Source organism: Pongo abelii, chromosome 20 (genome assembly GCF_028885655.2).
Source record: "Pongo abelii isolate AG06213 chromosome 20, NHGRI_mPonAbe1-v2.0_pri, whole genome shotgun sequence".
In the NCBI taxonomy this organism is placed as follows: domain Eukaryota; kingdom Metazoa; phylum Chordata; class Mammalia; order Primates; family Hominidae; genus Pongo; species Pongo abelii.
The window spans coordinates 49555843-49575883 of NC_072005.2; the positions used below are offsets into that span (position 1 = coordinate 49555843).

General features: G+C 52.1%; 2 protein-coding genes across 5 annotated transcripts in view; one reads left to right on the forward strand and one right to left on the reverse strand.

The window, feature by feature from the left end:
• Positions 1 to 4196: 4196 nt before the first annotated feature.
• On the forward strand, positions 4197 to 7338 carry ZNF575 (zinc finger protein 575). 3 transcript variants are annotated; one of them, XM_063719540.1, is made up of 4 exons: positions 4651 to 4777; positions 5052 to 5159; positions 5595 to 5760; positions 6285 to 7338. In XM_063719540.1, exons 3-4 carry the CDS (start codon positions 5682 to 5684, stop codon positions 6932 to 6934), a joined length of 729 nt encoding a protein of 242 aa, XP_063575610.1. In that variant the 5' UTR covers positions 4651 to 4777; positions 5052 to 5159; positions 5595 to 5681; the 3' UTR covers positions 6935 to 7338. The 3 variants fall into 3 exon arrangements, with proteins under 3 accessions (XP_063575611.1, XP_063575610.1, XP_009230981.3); XM_009232706.4 differs by having other exon boundaries at positions 5665 to 5760; XM_063719541.1 differs by lacking the exons at positions 4651 to 4777; positions 5052 to 5159 and adding an exon at positions 4197 to 4368.
• A 7214-nt stretch (positions 7339 to 14552) lies between these two features.
• XRCC1 (X-ray repair cross complementing 1) overlaps positions 14553 to 20041 on the reverse strand; it is a 31565-nt gene continuing 26076 nt past the window's right edge. For both annotated transcript variants that reach the window (XM_054540585.2, XM_002829322.6), the window contains 7 exons: positions 18134 to 18227; positions 17845 to 17977; positions 17233 to 17287; positions 17005 to 17144; positions 15376 to 15466; positions 14846 to 14921; positions 14553 to 14739 (listed from right to left, as the gene is read on the reverse strand). In XM_054540585.2, coding sequence (XP_054396560.2) covers positions 14626 to 14739; positions 14846 to 14921; positions 15376 to 15466; positions 17005 to 17144; positions 17233 to 17287; positions 17845 to 17977; positions 18134 to 18227 — 703 coding nt within the window. In that variant the 3' untranslated portion in view covers positions 14553 to 14625. The remainder of the gene's footprint in view (positions 14740 to 14845; positions 14922 to 15375; positions 15467 to 17004; positions 17145 to 17232; positions 17288 to 17844; positions 17978 to 18133; positions 18228 to 20041) is intronic.

The window sequence follows — 20041 nt, forward strand, 5'->3', positions numbered from 1 at the left end:
TGAATGCCTTTACACAGAGAAGGCCTGCTTTTCCCTAAGCCTATCAAATTGCTTCATTAAAATTTTATGTGTTCCGCTGGGTGCGGTGGCTCATGCCTGTAATCCCAGCACTTTGGGAGGCTGAGGCGGGCGGATCACGACGTCAGGAATTCGAGACCAGCCTGACCGACATGCTGAAACCCCATCTCTACTAAAAATACAAAAATTAGTTGGGCGTGGTGGTGCGCACCTGTTATCCCAGCTACTCAGGAGGCTGAAGCAGGAGAATTGCTTGAACTCAGGAGGTGGAGGTTGCAGTGAGCTGAGATCGTGCCACTGCATTCCAGCCTGGGTGACAGAGAGAGACCCCATCTCAAAAAAAAAAACAAAAAACCATATGGCTGAGATCATGCACAGGCACTTTGAGCACTTTGGGAGGCTGAGTGGGCAGATCACTTGAGGTCAAGAGTCTGAGACAGCCTGGCCAACATGGTAAAACCCCATCTCTACTGGAAAACAAAACAAAACAAACAAAAAAAAAAAATTAGCTGGGCGTGGTGGGGCACGCCTGTAGACCCAGCTACTTGGGAAGCTGAGGCATGAGAATCACTTGAACCCAAGAGGCAGAGGTTGCAGAGTTTGCAGTGATCCAAGATTGTGCCTCTGCAACATAGCAAAACCCCGTCTGGGCAACAGAGCGAGAGTGTCTAAAAAAAAAGGCCAGGCGCGGTGGCTCACCCCTGTAATCCCAGCACTTTGGGAGGCCGAGGCGGGCAGATCACGAGGTCAGGAGATCGAGACCATCCTGGCTAACATGGTGAAACCCCGTCTCTACTAAAAAAAATACAAAAAATTAGCCAGGCATGAGGCATGGTGGCAGACGCCTGTAGTCCCAGCTACTGGTGAGGCTGAGGCAGGAGAATGGCGTGAACCTGGGAGGCGGAGCTTGCAGTGAGCCGGGATCCTGCCACTGCACTCCAGCCTGGGCGACAGAGCGAGACTCCGTCTCAAAAAAATAAAAAATAAAAATAAATAAAATTCCAGGCATGAGGTCTCATGCATGCCTAACTCAAGCTAGACAAAGCTGAGGACCCAGAGGTGACTCAGTCTGGCTGGTAGGGGAGACAGGTAGGGACAGCAGGTCTGAGACACAGGGAGGTGTAGGGATTTGGGGAACTCAGGGGAGGGAGGAACCAGGGAAAGGAAGACCCTCAGGCACTCCTTACTGAGAGGGTCCCCCAAATAAGAACTTCTCGCCCCTGGCACCCTTTCCCGTTGTTTTTGCAGAATTTCTAGACCATTTATCTGTCCTTTGAAGACACATCCTAGGCGGGGTTTGTAGGCTCAGCTGTGAGATGTTCTAAGAGTTAGACTTGGCTTCACCCTTCTCAGTTGTAGGACCTTGGGCTGAAAACTTATCTTCTTCTGGGTTCCAGTTTTCTTATCTACAAAATGAGGTTGAAAATAGTTCAATAGCCTGCCATAGCACAGGCTCTCAATGGGAATGGCCCATCATTATTTTGTCACTATCCTTGACTCCTTCCTACCCTTGTCACCTCCACCCACTTCCAGGCCCTGCTGAGTTAACCTCTCTTTTTTCTTTTTTTTTTTTTGAGATGGAGTCTTGCTCTGTCGCCCAGACTAGAGTGCAGTGGTGCAATCTCAGCTCACTGCAACCTCTGCCTCCCGGGTTCAAGAGATTCTCCTGCCCCAGCCTCCCAAGTAGCTGGGATTACAGGTGCACACCACCACACCCACCTAATTTTTGTATTTTTAGTAAAGATGGGGTTTCACCATGTTGGCCAGGCTGGTCTGGAACTCCTGACCCCAAGTAATCCACCTGCCTCAGCCTCCCAAAGTGCTGGGATTACAGGGGCAAGCCACCGTGCCCAGCCAGATTTAACCTATCTTAACCAGGTCACTTTTCCGTTATCACACCCTCTGCCCCATTCAAGGGGCAGCAAAGCATAAATGCAAATTGCCTGGACTGCAGGGCCAGGCTGAGGGATTCAAATCCTGGCTCTGATACTTCCTGGCTGGGATGACCTTCTCCTCCACACTTCATTTTCCTCCTCTGTACAAGGATGATAGTAGCACCTCCTCTTAAAACGTTGCTATGGGGATTAAATAAATTAATGCACATAAAGACAGTTTCCAGTGTATAATAAGTGCTAGCAATTAATACTGTAATTAATATATAACAATACCCTCACTGGTCTTCTGGCTTCTAATCTGCCTTCTTAAAATCATGGTCCTTGAAAATAGCTGTGGCCCTAGAGGCTGGGCGCGGTGGCTCACACCTGAAATCCCAGCACCATGGGAGGCCGAAGTGGGCAGATCACCTGAGGTCAGGAGTTTGAGACCAGCCTGGCCAACATGGTGAAACTCCATCTTTACTAAAAATACAAAAAAAAAAAAAATTAGCCAGGCGTGGTGGCGGGCGCCTGTAATCCCAGCTACTCAGGACGCTGAAGCAGGAGAATCACTTGAACCTGGGAGGTGGAGGTTGCAGTGGGCTGATATCTCGCCACTGCACACCAGCCTGGGTAACAGAGCGAGACTCCGTACAAAAAAAGAAAGGGGTGGGCACAGTGGCTCACCCCTGTAATCCCAGCACTTTGGGAGGCCGAGACGGGTGGATCACGAGGTCAGGAGATCGAGACCAGCCTGGCCAACTTGGTAAAACCTTGTCTCTACTAAAAATACAAAAATTAGCTGGGCATTGTGGTGAGCACCTGTAATCCTAGCTACTTGGGAGGCTGAAGCAGGAGAATCGCTTGAACTCGGGAGGCAGAGGTTGCAGTGAGCCAAGATTGCGCCACTGCACTCTAGCCTGGGGGACACAGCGAGACTCCATCTCAAAAAAGAAAGAGAGAGAGAGACAGAAGTGTCACTCCAAACTAATACAATGTGTGGAGCTCATTTAGATCTTGAGTCGAGCAAATCAAGTGTAATAAAAAGATATTTATGAGATATGATGTTTGACATTTAGCTTCAGAATCATTTGGGAAGAGTGGATGGGGGGTAAATCAAACGATACTGGTCATGAGTGAATAATTATTTAAAAAAAATTTTTTTTAAAGATATGCGGTATCGCTGTTGCGCAGGCTGGAATGCAGTAACACAATCATAGCTCATTGCAGACATGAACTCCTAGGTGAGTCCCCACTCCCTATCCCCGTGAAATAGCTGGGACTACAGGCTGCCATTAAACCAGACTTTTTTTTTTTTTTTTTTTTTTTAAGATGGGGAGGTGTCTCACTATGTTGCCCAGGCTGGGATTTTCGTTTCTTTGGGTTTTTGGTTTTTTTTGTTTTTTTTGAGACGGAGTCTCACTCTGTTGCCCAGGCTGGAGTGCAGTGGCTTGATCTCGGCTCACTGCAACCTCTGCCTCCCAGGTTCAAGCCATCCTCCCACCTCAGCCTCCGGAGTAGCTGAGATTACAAGCGTGTGTCACCATGCCCGACTAATTTTTGTATTTTTAGTAGAGACAGGTTTTCACCATGTTGGCCAGGCTGGTCTCGAACTCCTGACCTCAAGTGATCCGTCCACCTCCCCCTCCCAAAGTGCTGGGATTACAGGATTAAGCCACCGTGCCTGGCCCCAGTCTGGTTTGGAAATCCTGGGCTCAAGTGATTCGCCCGCCTCTGCCTCCCAGAGTGCTGGGATTACAGGCATGAGACAGGGAGCCCGGCCTAGGCACTTTCTATTCTAAACACTTTCCATTGATTATCATATTTAATCCTAGAAACGCTCCATTTTATAGATGAGGAAATAGGCCTAGAAAGAGAGCTAGAAAGGGTCACAGGGCTAGAAAGTGGCACAGCCGTATTCCAAACCAGTTACCCAGGCAATCTGGCTCCAGAGTCCAAATAACCCCGCCAAACAACTCCCAGGGATCGCCAGACCTTTCGGGTTATCGGACTGGAGACCCACCCATGCAGAGGACTTTTATGGGCATTTCCTGGTCCTTTCTGCACCAGGCAGGAAGGTGCACCGCCACTGCTCGGGAAGAATGCCAAGCTGCATGCCACCTCAGGCCTGGCACGAGGAGCATGGGCCAGGGCACCTCGGGACCACCCAGGCTTCCGAGGGGGAAGGTAGATGGGGGCGTGGCTGAGAATCTTGAATCACCCAATAGCGAGGTGTGCCAAGGCGCTGTGCAAATAATGTGCCTTTTATTGGGCACTGGCTCTCTATGAGCCCGGAGTCCTGCCCCCGCCCTCTCTCGAAGAACTGGCCAGACTTTTTGCAAACGCCTTGAAGGGTAGAATTAGCAGCGAGCTCTTGAAACTGCCTCTGGAGATGGAACCCAGCGGAATTCTCGAAAAGAAGAGGGACATTAAAAAGAGGGGTGCATGCACTGATTTCCAAGCGCAGTTTGTCCACGTTAGTCTTGCACGTGCTTGACTCCAGTCAGCCACCGTAGGCCCCGCCACCGGCGGTGCGCTTTCTGTCGATACGGTAGCTTCGCGCTTGCTCACGAACTTGCTTGCCTGGCTGGCGCACCCAGCTCCTCCTTCCATTCCTTCTTCTCCCTCCGCAGCCTCTGCCAGCCGGCACTGCGCATGCTTTCTGACGCCCGCTTTGGTCCAGCGTGGGAGGAGGGGATGGAAATGAGGTTGGGCCGAGCAGCTCGCGCGCGCTCCCTTCCCTGCCCTCCCCCGACGCCGAACGCGCGCCGGGCGGTGCAGCTCCGCTGGTCCGAGGGCAGTGCAGCAACAGCGGCAGCGGCTGCGGCCGTGGCCGCGGCGGGAGGAGCCCGAAGCCCCGCCCCCGGGGAGGGGCCGTCCTGCAGGTGAGGGGGCCAGGGGTTCGGGCGCGGATATTGGCTTGCAGGCTGAATGCCAGACTCACCCCGAGGGAGATCGGTTGTGGTCCGGACGCCTAGATTCTGGAGATTCTGGAGGGACTGTGCATTGGTGCCAGAACCTCGGGAGGGTGCATCGGTGCCTGAATGTCTGATTCCAAGGGGTGCATTGAATCCTTTACACTTGGGACTCTGAGGGAAAAGTCCATTAGGGGTCTCTGGACCGCGACACATGGCAGGTTCCTTCCGTATCTTCCTCCAGGTCCCCCCTCTATCCTCCTCGGCCCCATCCAAGCCAGGGATGAAATTTAACGGCAAGAAGGACGCAGTTGACGCGGCGTCAATGAACTGAGACTAAGTCAAAAGCCGGGTAAAGCTAGGTCTTCGACGTGAAGCCCCGCCCGCTGTGCCCATAGGCCCCTCCCCTGGGACGGTGATGAAAGACCTGCCCACTCCGCTCGAAGGCCCCCGCCCCCTGGGTCTAGTTTCAGAACAAGACTTTTTTTCTACAGCTCCGCCCATTCCAGGACTGCAAGGTCTGGTGGGGAAGGTCCCGCCCACTCTGCGCATAGGCCCCGCCGGCTCCGCGCTTAAGACGGCCGCTGAGTTAGTTGTGGAGACCCCGCCCACTCTGCTCAAAGACTCCAACCCTGGGTTTAGATAGCGAAGGGACTGCCTCTGGCTTGAATTTGCATAGCCCCGCTCACTGTGCTCTTAGGCTCCGCCTCCCGCTAAGCCTGCCCTCGCCTTAGCATCCCATACTTATACAGACCTTGCTCCTAAACAGTGTGATCCCTCATTTTAGGCCCTCCAACCCTATCCCCATCAGCCTGGTTAATCACCGGCGTCACCCCCGCCCCGCGCCCTGCCCCTAGGTTCCTGTGCCAGCAAGATGCTGGAGCGAGGCGCGGAGTCCGCGGCCGGGGCCACCGATCCTAGTCCCACTGGCAAGGAACCGGTGACCAAAGAAGGTGAGAGTGCCCCGCCTGTGAGTAGGGAGCATTCTCCAGGAATGGGGGCCAAAATAATCACATTCTGGGGGAATCTCAGGGTGAAAGTTTGAGGGCCCCAGGGTGATGACTATTTGGGATCTCCAAAACAAAACTGCCACGTTCTGGGAAATCCTCCCATTTGGCTCAGAGAGAGCCTCTGACCATTTGCTAGGGCTCAGGAAATAACAAAAGGGATGGGGCAGGGATGACATGCGGGATATCAGGGTGATCACTGGGAAGATACTAGAAACGGATACCTTGGTAACTTTGAGGAAGCCTTAGTAGCTTTGGGGATCCGGGAAAGTAACCCTTTGGAGTCCCTCAGAATGACGCCTGGGGGGAGGGGGGAGCAGAAACATGCAATTTGGGGAGTCTCAATGTGATGCTTGAGGTGCCCAGGTACACTTGGAGGAGCCCCTCGAATATCAAAGTCGTGGCTGAGCCTGGCCTAGGCCCAGGGCGTTGGCTGCTTCCTGGAGCCCACCAGGCCTCCTGTCCCCCAGCTCCCCACCAGGGCCCACCGCAGAAGCCCAGCCAGTCAGCTCCAGGGCCCACCGCGTCCGCGGGCTCGCCTCGCCGGCGGCCCCCACCCCAGCGCCCGCACCGCTGCCCCGACTGTGACAAGGCCTTCTCGTACCCGTCCAAGCTGGCCACGCACCGCTTAGCACACGGAGGCGCCCGACCCCACCCATGCCCAGACTGCCCCAAGGCCTTCTCCTACCCGTCCAAGCTGGCAGCCCACCGCCTCACGCACAGCGGAGCCCGCCCGCACCCATGCCCACACTGCCCGAAGGCCTTTGGCCACCGCTCCAAGCTGGCGGCTCACCTCTGGACCCACGCACCCACCCGCCCCTACCCGTGCCCCGACTGCCCCAAGTCCTTCTGCTACCCTTCCAAGCTGACGGCCCACCGCCACACGCACCACGCCACCGACGCCCGCCCCTATCCTTGCCCTCATTGCCCCAAGGCTTTCTCATTTCCCTCCAAGCTGGCCGCCCATCGCCTATGTCACGACCCCCCAACCGCGCCCGGCAGCCAGGCGACTACCCGGCACCGATGCTCCAGCTGCGGCCAAGCCTTTGGCCAGAGACGCTTACTGCTCCTTCATCAACGCAGCCACCACCAGGTGGAGCACAAGGGGGAGAGAGACTGAGCCCTCCCTTGGCTCACTGTCCCCCTCTGCCGCCAGCCCTCGCCAGTAAGAGGTGGGATTTGTAAGACCGACTGTATGAGCTCGCCTCTTCCAGATAGCTGGCAGAGGGCAGGGCAAGGGATTGGCCATTTATACTGGGCTGGAGCTCAGAAGCCCAAGGAACTCTTTGCTCCCCTGCTTTGGGGAGATCTCAAACCATGGACGTGGAGCTGTGGTTTGACAGCGCTGGCTCTGCTTCTCCCCACACACTTACATGGCAAAGGTAAAAAGTCTGCTACTATCGTGGGTTGATGAGGATTGTGGGCAAACAGGCTCTCTTGTTAAAAGTTTAAACTGGTGTCTCCACTTTGGCCATATGACGGTATCTAAGAAATTGAAAATACATACATGCTTGTCTCAACTCTTCCACTTGTAGGAATTTATTCTATAAACTCATGCATGTGAAAAAAAGCATAGTGTATAAGGGTGTTCACCGCAGTGCGACTGTTGTGGCCAAAGACTGGAAGCAACTCAAGTGCCCAAGAACAGGGGACCGCCTATTGAATTACAGCCATGGAATGGAATAGGTAGCCATAGGAAAAAAGGAAGCACTACATATACTGATGTGGAAAGATCTCCCACACACTAGGTGATAAGAGCAAGAACAAAGGGTATACCACTGACCATTTAAAGACATTCAAAAGCCCAAGCTTCAGGCTGGGTGTGGTGGCTCACGCCTATAATCCCAGCACTTTGGATAGCTTGAGGCCAGTTCAAGAGCAGTCTGGGCAACATAGGGAGATGCCATCTCTACCAAAAAAAAAAAAGCTGGGTGTGGTGGCATGTACCTGTAGTCCCAGCTACTCGGGAGGCTGAGGAAGGTGGAACACTTGAGCTGGCAGGTCAAGGCTGCCGTGAGCTGTGATCGTGCCACTGCCTTCCAGTCTGGGTGACAGAGCAAGATCCCATCTCAAAAAGAAAAAGAAAAAAAGCCCAAGATTCAGACCCATCCCTGACCGACTTCTTACAAGTTGCCAGGCCTTGGACAAGCTTTGTCACTCCTCTGGATTCAGATGCCTTTGTTGTAAAATGGGTGGGTTATAAGGCATTTGTAAGGGGCAAGCAACACCTCAGGCAAAGTCAGTTCCCCTTTTGGAGCCTGTTTCTCCCATTATAAAATAAGGATGAACAAGCTAACATTGGAATGTTCTTCATTCCACAAATATTAAGCACCTCCTGTGTGCTGGTCCCTGCATGGGGTGTTGGGGACACAGGATTGAAGACAGACCTTGTCTAGTGAGGAAAGTGAACACTAATTTTAAAAAGCAGCAGCAGACCAGGCAGAGTGGCTCAGGCCTGTAATCCCAACACTTTGGGAGGCTGAGGCAGGCGGATCACTTGAGGTCAAGAGTTCAAAACCAGCCTGGTCAGCATGGCGAAACTCTGTCTCTACTAAAAATACAAAAACTAGCTGGACGTGGTGGCGTGCACCTGTAATCCCAGCTACTTGGGAGGCTGAGGTATGAGAATCGCTTGGACCTGGGAGGCGGAGGTTGCAGTGAGCCAAGGTTGCACCACTGCACTCCAGCCTGGGCGACAGAGAGCCTGCCTCAAAAAAAAAAAAAAAAAAAGCAGCAGCAGCCAAGTCATTCATTCATCCATGTGTGTATATATGTAGAGACAGGGTCTATGTTGCCCAGGCTAGTCTGAACTTCTGGACTCCCACTTTGGCCTCCCAAAGTGCTAGGATTACAGGCATGAACCACCATGCCCGGCCCCAAGTCCATTTAGAAGAACAAGTAGGAGAGCCTTGGCTCCCCACCCCCTCAACCCAGATACAAGAATTATTACAAAGCTGTGCAGTAATGAAATTGGTGGTGGTGGCTTGAAAACGGGCCAGTGGAAGACAATTGAGAGCTCAGAAACAGACCTGTGCTTATGCTGACATATGACAAACTGGAACTGTAGGCCTGGGAGTCGCAACCTTTTTCTATAAAGGGCCAAAGAGTACAGATGTCCCCTGACTTAACAATGGTTTGATTTCAGGATTCTCCAACTTTATGATGGGTTCTTCTGGATGTAGCACCATTGTAAGTCAAGGGGCATTGTTTTTTTTGGTTTTGTTTTGTTTTTGAGACAGGGTCTTGCTCTGTTGTCCAGGCTGGAGTGCAGTGGCACGATCGCAGCTCATTGCCTTGAACTCCTGGGCGCAAGTGATCCTCCTACCTCAGCCTCCCAAGTAGCTGGGACTACAGGCAAGCACCACCACACCTGGCTTATTTTTGAGATGGAGTCTTGCTTTGTTGCCCAGGCTGGAATGCAGTGGCATGATCGCCGCTCACTGCAACCTCTGCCTCCCGGGCTCAAGCTTCTCCTACCTTAGCCTCCTGAGTAGCTGGGATTTCAGGTATGCGCCACCATGCCCAGTTAATTTTTGTATTTTTAGTAGAGATGGGGTTTCACCATGTTGGCCAGGCTGGTCTCAAACTCCTGACCTCAAGTGGTCCACCTGCCTTGGCCTCCCAAAGTGCTGGAATTACAGACGTGAGCCACTGCACCCAGCCCCCAGCTAAATTTTTTTTGTAAATTTTTTTGTAGAGATGGGGTCTCACTATGTTGCCCAGGCTGGTCTCAATCTCCTAGCCTCAAGTGATCCTCCTGTCTTGGCCTCCCAGTGTCCTGGGATTCCAGGTGTGGGCCACCAAGCCCAGCTGCATCTGTTATATGTTTAAGTTTTGCAGGCCATACAGTGTGTTCCACAACTATTCCACTCTGCCACTGTAGCAGGAAAGCAGCCACACACATTACAATACATAAATGAATGAGCATGGCTGTGTTCCAATAAACACTTACCAAAACACTAGGTAGGCTGGATTTTGCCTATGGGCTATAGTTTGTTGAGCCTTGACATGGATGAGTGGAGGATGGACAGACTAATCATAAATAAGGCTAAGAGACATGGGGAAAAATTAAGTTGAATCCCCTGGTGTGTAGAAGAATGATCCCCCAAAGATATCCACATTTGAATCCCCAGAACCTGTATGTTAGCTTGCATGTAGCAAAAGGGACACTGCAGATGTGATTGAGATGAGTAAGTTATCCTGATTATTCAGATAGGCCCAATATAATCACAAAGGTCCTTATATGGGAAAGAAGGATGCAGGAGACAGAGAGAGGTGATCATGAAAGCAAACATTCGAGTGATGAAAGGCCCCAAGTCAAGGAATTTTGCCTACAAAGGGCAAGGAAATAAATTCCTCCTTAGAGCCTCCAGAAGGATTGCAGCCCTGCTGACACTTGATTTTAGCCCAATAAGGCTGATTTTGGAATACTGACCTCCAGAACTATAATAAAATTAACTTGTGTAGTTTAAAACCACTAAGCTTATGGCAATTTGTTACAGCAACAATGGGAAACTACTGCAGATCCCTACCTCACACCATATGCAAAAACAAGTTTCTAGGAGTTTAAGATCTAAATCTGAAGAGAAAAACTCAAAAATATTTACATGGAAATAAGAATTATCTTAGTAACTCCAGAAGTAGAGACAGTATCCTTAAGAGACAAGAGTGCAAATCATAGATGAAAAGATGGGTAAATGTGACCATAAACGAATGTAAAGTTATGACTAGGATGGATGAGATATAGTATTTTAAGAGTGTGTACCTGGCATATCCTATTATATAGTGGAGGTTAGGAAAGACCTTGTTGAGGATGTAATGTTTGAGCTGAGATCTGAAAGTTGTGGTGGAAGGAGTGAGAGAGTAGAAAGTGTCCATAGACTGGATAAAGAAAATGTGGTACATATACACCACGGAATACTATGCAGCCATAAAATGGAATGAGATCACATCTTTTGCAGGGACACGGATGGAGCTGGAAGCCATTATCCTCAGCAAACTAACGCAGGAACAGAAAATCAAACACTGCATGTTTTCACTTATAAGTGGGAGGTGAATGATGAGAACACATGGACACGGCCGGGCATGGTGCCTCACACCTGTAATCCCAGCACTTTGGGAGGTGGAGGCAGGCATTTCACCTGAGGTCAGTTCAAAACCAGCCTGGCCAACATGGCAAAACCCCCTCTCTACTAAAAATACAAAAATTAGCTGGGCATGGTGGCAAACGCCTGTAATCCCAGCTACTCGGGAGGCTGAGGCACAAGAATCCCTTGAACCCAGGAGGCAGAGGTTGCAGTGAGTCAAGATCATGCCACTGCACTCCAGCCTGGACGACAGAGTGAGACTCTGTCTCAGAAAAAAAAAAGAACACATCAGGGGAACAACACACGCTGGGGCCTGTGGGGGGCGGGTGGGGGGAGGCTAGGAAGAGCATCAGGAAGTATACCTAATGGACGCTGGGCTTAATACCCAGGTGATGGGATGATCTGTGCAGCAAACCACCATGGCATACCACCATGGCATACATTTACCTATAAAACAAAACAGCACATCCTGCACATCCTGCACGTGTACCCCCGAACTTAAAATAAAAGTAGGAGAAAAGAAAATGTCCAGCATAAGGGCTAGGACCGAGCAGGCTGCTGTACTGCACTCTACTCAGTAAGGCATTTCGGGGAAGGTTTTGGGAGGGGTAAGGGTTCTACTCTGTCCTTCCAACCCAGCAGTGCTGCTTGTATCCACGTTTATGCAGAGAACTGTCCGGAAGAGTTTCTCCAAAGCAACCACACCAGCAGCAAAGTTTCAAAGACACATACTCATTTGAGAGGGCGTTGATCTGGTCCAACCTTACTTTTACAGATGGGGGAAATGAGGCCAGGAAAGATGAGATTTATTGGCAACCAAACCACAGGGCAGTACCTGAGTCTAGGTGGATCCTAGGTCTCTTGATAGCCTGACACCCACCCAGCTGTTCTTTGAACACATAATGCTCACTCCTGCCTCAGGGCCTTTTCACTTGCTTTTCCTCTGCCTGGAAGGGCTCTCTCAGATACTCCTTACTTCTCCCAGGTCCCTGCAGAGGGGTAAGTCCTCCAGGAGGCCATCCCCAATCATCCTATCTAAACTACCAGGACCCTGCCATTGCTCTGTCACTCACGATGCTCTATTTTCCTTGCTCTCATAGCATTTCCCACTGTCCAAGGTTGCATTGCACATGCACCATCTCTCTCCCCCTGTACAATGTCAGGCCAATGAGATCAGGGACTACTGTTTTTTTCATACTGTCTTCCCAGTGTCCCCCACATGGTGGCTGTGGTAGGCAGAGTAATGGCCTCCCAAAGATGTTCACATCCCGGCTGGGCACAGTGGCTCACGCCTGTAATCCAGCACTTTGAATGGCTGAGGCGGGTGGGTCACCTGAAGTCAGGAGTTCGAGACCTGCCTGGCCAATATGGCAAAACCCCGTCTCTACTAAAAATACAAAAATTAGCTGTGCATGATGGCAGGCGCCTGGAATCCCAGGTACTCGGGAGGCTAAGGCAGAGAATTGCTTGAACCCGGGAGGCAGAGGTTGCAGTGAGCCAAGAACACGCCACTGCACTCCAGCCTGGGTGATAGAGCAAGACTCCGTCTCAAAAACAAAAAAACAGGGAGATTATCCCAAATGATCTAGGTAGGCTTAATGTAATCACAAAGATCTCTTGTTGCCCAGGCTGAAGTACAATGGCATGATCTCAGCTCACTGCAACCTCTGCCTCCCAGGTTCAAGCGATTCTCCTGCCTCAGCGTCCCGCGTAGCTGGGATTACAGGCATGTGCCACCACGTCCGGCTCATTTTGTATTTTTAGTAGAGATGGAGTTTCTCCATGTTGGTCAGGCTGGTCTCAAACTCCCAACCTCAGGTGATCCACCCGCCTCGGCCTCCCAAAGTGCTGGGATTACAGGCATGAGCCACTGCGCCTGGCCTACAATAACAAAGATCTTTACATGTGGAAGTATGGAACAGAAGAGTCAAGATCAGGGTGATGGGATGTGAGAAGGACTCGACAGGCCATTGCAGGCCTGGAATATAGAAGGGGAATGGAATGTGGGTGGCTTCTAGAAGCTGGAAAAGACAAGAAAGCAGATTCTCCCCTCAAGCCTCCAGAAGGAACGCAGCCCTGCCTACCTTGATTTTTAGCCCAAGGATACCCATTTTGGACTTCAGACCTCCATAGAAATCATAAATTTCTATTATTTTAAGCCACTGAGTTTGTGATAATTTGTTACAGCAGTAGTACAAAACTAACATGGTGAGTTATTGGTAGGAGTGTGAATGAGCAAATGAATGAGTGAACATGAAGTCTAAAGCCACCCTTAGCTGGGCTGGGTGGCTCAACACCTGTAATCCCAGCACTTTAGGAGGCCAAGGCGGGAAGATTGCTTGAGGCCAGGAGTTCGAGGCCAGCCTGGGCAACATAGTGAGAGCCCATCTCTACAAAAAACAGAAAGTTTATCAGGTGTGGTGGTACATGCCTATAGTCCCAGCTACTCAGGAGGCTGAAGCCGGAGGATTGCTTGAGCCCAGGAGGTCGAGGCTGGAGTGAGCAATGATTGCATCACTGCACTTCATCCTGGGCAACAGAGCAAGACCCTGTCTCTAATAATAATAATAATAATAATAAACCACCCTCATCTTAAAGATGTAAAAACAAAGGTCCAGAAAGAGACAGGAGTGAGACTGGTAGCCCTTGGTTGATGAGGAAAAAGTTGGGAAAGGGCTTGGAATGTCCAATAAAAGGTTACCCAAAGGTCAGATCTCAAACCTACCTCTGACCCTGGCCTCTGTCCTGCTCAAACCCCCTCCCAACCTTCCCACCCTCAGATTAAAGTCCAGGCTTCTCAGCCTGGAGTTCGCAGACCTTCAGGCCAGCCCTGTCCAAAAGACCTTTCTAGACTGATGCAAATGTTCTCTGTGCTGCCTAATACAGTAGCCACTGAACAACTGAAATGCATGGCCAATGTGACTATGGAAGTGAAGTTTACATTTCATTTCATTTCATTTTAATTAATTTAAATAGCCACCTGTACCCAGTGGTGATCACACTGGACAGCAGAGCTGCAAGGACTGTGCCTGGCTTTCTAAATCTGCCCCCAAAGCCTCTTCGCCAAAGGCAGCAATGCTCTTCTGCCTGCCTCAGGCTGCTTCCCACCTCCTGGCCCATGCTATGGCCTCTGCCTAGAGCACCATCCCATCCTCTGCCCCAATTCCCTCACAATCACCTCAATTCCCACTTAAATGTGGTAGAGCCTTGAAGGGGGTCCAGGGTTTGGGTAGGTTGCTTAAAATGTCCCTCCCTCCCATTCTACCTCCTAAATTAGGTGATGTAAAACCACGATGGTGACACTCATTATACAGCTACTTGTATAAAACCCTGGAGGAAAGGCACTATCCCTGGCCTGGTGACGCTGAGGCTTCAGGAGACAGACAAGCCTCATGGGTACCCAGGCCTCCAGCCACAAAGGGACAGCCAAGATACAGGTGTGGCTCAGAGGGCCAGAAAAAGTTGAGGGGCAGTGCTGAGGGTCAGATTCCCAGTTCTCTGCCTCTTGCCAACACAGGGATAAGGGGCCAAACAGAAGAGACAGAGTTCCTTCTCTACCAGATCTCTGACGGAGGTGCCCAGCATTCTTCCCCAGGTCCCAGGGAGCCTCTTAGAGTTTTGGGAGACTCCTGGGTGAGAATAGGAAGCTGCTCCAAACCAACTCATCTTTATTAAATGCATCGTGTGTGTGTGTGTGTGTGTGTGTGTGTGTGTAGCACATACTTCAGGCTTGCGGCACCACCCCATAGAGCTGGTGAGGAAGTAACTTCTGCTTCTCATTGCAACTGTAGATCCATCGGGGATGAACGAATGCCAAGGAGGGGTTGTCCATCAGGGCCTGCAGGGTGGGGTGGAGTCCATACGGGAATGTGTCATCGAGGGGAGGACGGAGGAAATGCAAAGGTGTGCCAGGGTCTCCCATTCTCTGCCTCTTTGGTACTCACCTCCTCAAAGCTGGGATCCCATTCCTGTGCTGTGATCACAAACTGAACCCGGTCGCTCATATAGTCCTCGAGCTCCCTGGCGGGAGAGAAAAGAGGTAGAAGCCATATCAGGGAATCAGCACTGACATCCTATTCCCCAGCCACTCTCAATGGCTGTCCCCACACTGTCCCCACCTATGCCCCCTCTAGGCTGCCTCTAGGCTCCATTCTTCCATGTATCCATCTTGCCACAGCCACAATGACCAGAGCTCCCACAGTGGCTAATCCTCAGGCCGTCCCTTTCAGAAGCAGGGGTAGGGGTAGGGATCCTCGCCATAGAGAAAAGGAAACTGAGGCGAGCAATGCACCCTGGGCTGCCGGCGGTGGGCAAGCTGGCATTCGGATTCCATGGCCTGTGCCCACCTGCTGGGCATGGCCCTTCTCCATCCTCCTGATGGTCTTCTTTCCCACACCCCCACTCCTCCCAGCAGGTCCCTGAGCCCTCCCTTGGACCCATCACCCCTTCCCCACCCCAGTCCCTGGAGACTCACCCATTGAAAGCTGTGACGTATCGGATGAGTTTCCGCCGCTCGTCCCCAGGGAACTCCCCGTAAAGAAAGAAGTGCTTGCCCTGGAAGAAATCTGCAGGAGAGAAGGGTGCTAAGATAAACATGAGGCGCCAGGAGTTCCCAGCCACCAGGAGTGACGAGGCTGACCCAGCAGCTGAGGAGAGGGCTGTCCACATGTGGGCAGGGATTGATGGCAGGCAGTGGCCCCTGCTCAGCGGCCCATCAGAGCCTTCTGGGGAGGTTGGTTGGTTGGTTGGTTGGTTTGCTTTAATGGTAGAAGATACAATGACTATTATTGTGATTTGTTTCTGACAGACAGGCTGGAGCCACTTACCTCTCTCTCTCTTTTTTTTAAGACAAGGACTCACTCTGTCGCCCAGGCTGGAGTGCAGTGGCGCGATCTTGCCTCGCTGCAACCTCTGCCTCCTGGGCTCAAGTGATTCTCCCATCTCAGCCTCCCCAGTAGCTGGGACTACAGGTGCGTGCCACCACGCCAAACTAATTTTTAAACTTTTTGTAGAGAGACGGGGTATTGACATGTTGCTCAGGCTGGTCGCAAACTCTTGGGCTCGAGCAATCCTCCCACCTCAGCCTCCTGAGTAGCCAGGACTACTGAGTAGCACACCACCACGCTCGGCTAATTTTTAAAATCTTTTGTAAAGGCGGGGGCGGGGGGGTCTCACTAGGTTGCCTAGGCTGGTCTTGAACTCTTGGACTCAAGCAGTCCTCCCACCTCGGCCTCTCAAAGTACGGGGTAAGCCACTGCGCCTGGCCTGCCTGGAGCCACTTAATGAGCTTAGTCCAGGCTGAAAACGTCAGTATCTGCCACTTCTTCACCTTTGCTCTCCTTTCCAACCAGTGCCTTTCTTGTTCTGACCTTTGGGATGGCTCCTTTCCATTTTAAGGTGACTCTCTAGGCCATCAATTTGCTGATGCCACTTCCTGCCCATCACCCACGAGGAACTGGGTGGAAACGGCTCTTCTGGAAGCCCCAGAACCACACCTCTGCACAGCCCGTGACTGTCTTTCCTCTGCTCCCTTCATTCTGGAAGAAACTCTGCCTCCCTGCCCCTCATCCCACAACTCCCTGCAGAGTTTCCCCATTTCCTTTTGTTCTTATTCTTTTACACTGGAAATGCAAACACACAATGTGTGCAGACAGCATCCACGTCCAGAGTGATGGCTGATGTTAAAGCGAACACTGGTGTGCGCCCACCAAGGGCCTGACAGAGAGCAGTGCCCCTGTCACCTGGTGTGCCCGGCTTCACCCCAGACCAACAGAACGGCACCTGGGCAAGTGAAGCACTAGCATGAGGGTGGGGCCCTCACCCCTGACATGAAAAAAAGGAGGTCACACCTGGCACATGGCTGCGAGGGGAGTGGTCAGAACAAGAAATCTGGAGGGGAGAAAAAGGCAAGTCACAGAGAGGATGCTGAAAGGAAAGGAACAAGCCTAGCAGAACCTGAAGGTGCTGAGGCAGGGAGTGGGTTGAGGAAGGAGGGGAGGCAAGACACGGGGGCAGCAGTGACCCCAGGGCTGACCAGGGCAAGTCCCAGCTGAGAACTGAGAAGAGAAAATGCCGCTTCAGGAGGGATGGGGGGATTTCCCACCTGGGAGCTCAGGGACTGGCAGATCAGGAGGCTCCTGGTGTTCCTCGTTGTCTGTGTTCTCATCCGTGGAGCCTGCATACGGGTCTTCCCCATTCTCCTCCTGGCCAGGGGGCAGTCTGTGTTCCTTCTGCTCAGCCACCCTGGGGGTGCCAAGAGGAGTAGAGAGTGAGCATGCAGGGCAGCCTCCCTCACACCCAAGGCCAGGGACACCCCAACCCCCAGCCCTACCTCCTCAGCTCATCCTCTGTGTCCCCAGAATCTTCCGCCCCGTTGTCCTGTCCTTCTGCAAGTAGAAGCTCAGTCAATGCAAGGCTGCCTTGTCTCCTGGGAAGACTGGCAGCTCTCCCAGTATGGCACAGACCCAGGTATCTCATGCCCCCAGCCCCTCCTCCCTCTGATCCAGGAGTCCAGGCCCCAGCCCCTCCTCCCTCAGACCCAGAAGCCCAGGTCCCCAGCCCCTCCTCCCTCAGACCCAGGAGTCCAGGACCCAGCCCTTCCTCCCTCAGACACAGGAGTCCAGCCGCCAGCCCCTCCTCCCTCAGACCCAGGAGCCCAGGACCCAGCCCTTCCTCCCTCAGACACAAGAGTCCAGCCCCCAGCCCCTCCTCCCTCAGACCCAGGAGCCCAGGACCCAGCCCTTCCTCCCTCAGACACAGGAGTCCAGCCCCCAGCCCCTCCTCCCTCAGACCCAGGAGCCCAGGCCCCCACCCCCTCCTCCCTCAGACCCAGGAGTCCAGGTCCCCAGCCCCTCATCCCTCAGACTCAGGAGTCCAGGCCCCAGGCCCTCCTCCCTCAGACTCAGGAGCCCAGGCCCCAGCCCCTCCTCCCTCAGAGTCTGACCTGACTGTTCCCCCTCAATGTCTATATCTTCCTGGAGCACTGGTGAGGCTGCTTTGGTCTCTTCAGGGGTTGGGGGCTTCTGGGGTGAGCTGGGTCCAGCTGCCTGAGTGGGCTTGGTTTTGGTCTGGGGGCGCTAAGGAGGGATAGTGGGTGGGTGAGGAGGGCAGGAACAGTGTGGGTGTGATGGGGGGGTACCTGCAAGAGGCAGGAGTGGGAAGTTTGGGATGCCACAGCAGACTCATGTCATCCTCCCACTACACCCTCCCCCACTGGACAGGGGGCATCAGACCTTTTGAGGAAGCTTGGGGGCTTCATCTCCGCTGCCGCCGCTGTGAGAGGCCTCATCCTCCTCACTGCTGGAACCTGTCCCTGCCATGAGGTACCTAGGGGACAAATTGGGCCTCAGACAAACAGGCCCGAGGGAAGTGGGGAGGGCGTTCAGGAGGCAACAGCCACTGGCGTTTACTAAATACTCTCTCTAGTGGGCCTCATGGTCTTGCTCCCAGCCCATTCTCTCCCAGCTCAGGAAGGCCCCAGTGAACCCAGTCAGCCTGGCCAGCTGCCCTGCAGACCTGGGTACCCCCTTTCTTCCCCTCCCTCTTTTTTTTTTTTTTGAGACAGAGTCCATTCCGTCGCCAGGCTGGAGTGCAGTGGCCTGATCTCGGCTCACTGCAATCTCTGCCTCCAGGTTTGAGCAACTCCCCTGCCTCAGCCTCCCTAGTAGCTGGGATTACAGGTGCATACCACCACGCCCGGCCAACTTTTTGTATATTAGTAGAGACAGGGTTTCACCATGTTGGCCAGGATGGCCTCAATCTCCTGACCTCATGATCTGCCCCCGTCGGCCTCTGAAAGTGCTGGAATTACAGGCGTGAGCCACCACTCCTAGCTTTTTTTTTTTTTTTTTGAGACAAGATCTCACTCTGTCACCCAGGATAGAGTGCAGTGGTGTGATCTTGGCTCACTGCAACCTCCACCTCCCAGGGTTTGAGCGATTCTCCTGCCTCAGCCTTCCCAGTAACTGGGATTACAGGCGTGTGCCACCACGCCTGGCTAATTTTGTGTTTTTTGTTTTGTTTTGTTTTTTAAGTACATACGAGGTTTCACCACGTTGACCAGGATGGTCTCAAACTCCTGACCTCGAGTGATCCACCCTCCTCAGCCTCCTAAGGTGCTGGGATTACAGGCATGAACCACAGCACCCAGCATTCCCCTCCCTCTTGGGGAAGAAATGTCTCAATTCAGAAAGGAACGAAAAATCAGAACTTTCCCCTTTAAGACTCAAAGTCAGTTTCTCATTAGGAAAATACCCACCATTTAAGGGGAAAATATCAAAGCAAACACATTTTAAAGACTACAACACTATAATCATGGTTCCTTAAGCCACTGACATTCCAGGAAAAGGATTTTCCTAGCTGTAACAACAGTAGCAGGTTGACACTTACATGGGACTTCCTACATGCCAGGTAGCACGTGACAAATACTGAGTCACTGAATCCTGAGGTAGGTGCTATTTTTGGCCCCATTTTACAGGTGAGGAGACTAAGGCACAGAGAGATTATTTAATCTGCCCTAAGCCACAGGGAAGGTATGCAGACGCAAATGAATGTATTAGTTCCATTTTTCTGAGACATACATGTTAAGACCCTTCTGCATTTAATTTGGTTGTTTTAAAGCTGGTGAGATGTTGTTTAGGTAAGCCACACCCATAAAACGGTGCCTACAGGAGATTCAGAGGATTTAAAATGTAGTAGTTCATTAATAGTCAATAGCAGGTTTACTTAACTTTTTCTTCAAAGTGCTCTATTCAAAGATTAAAAAAACCTAAATTTGTGCTTATTAGGTATGGAGAGGCATCCTCTTGGGGTCTTCCTTCTATAGTTGAATTTTTATTTTATTTTTATTTTTTGAGACAGAGTCTCGCTCTGTCCCCAGGCTGGAGTGCAGTGGCGTGATCTCGACTCACTTCAACCCCTGCCTCCCAGGTTCAAGGGATTCTCCTGCCTCAGCCTCCAGAGTAGCTGGGGCTACAGGTGTGCGCCACCACGCCCAGCTAATTTTTGTATTTTTTGATAGAGATGGGGTTTTACCATGTTGGCCAGGCTGGTTTCAAACTCCTGATGTCACGTGATCCGCCCACCTTGGCCTCCCAAAGTGCTGGGATTACAGGCGTGAGCCACTTCACTCAGCCGAATTT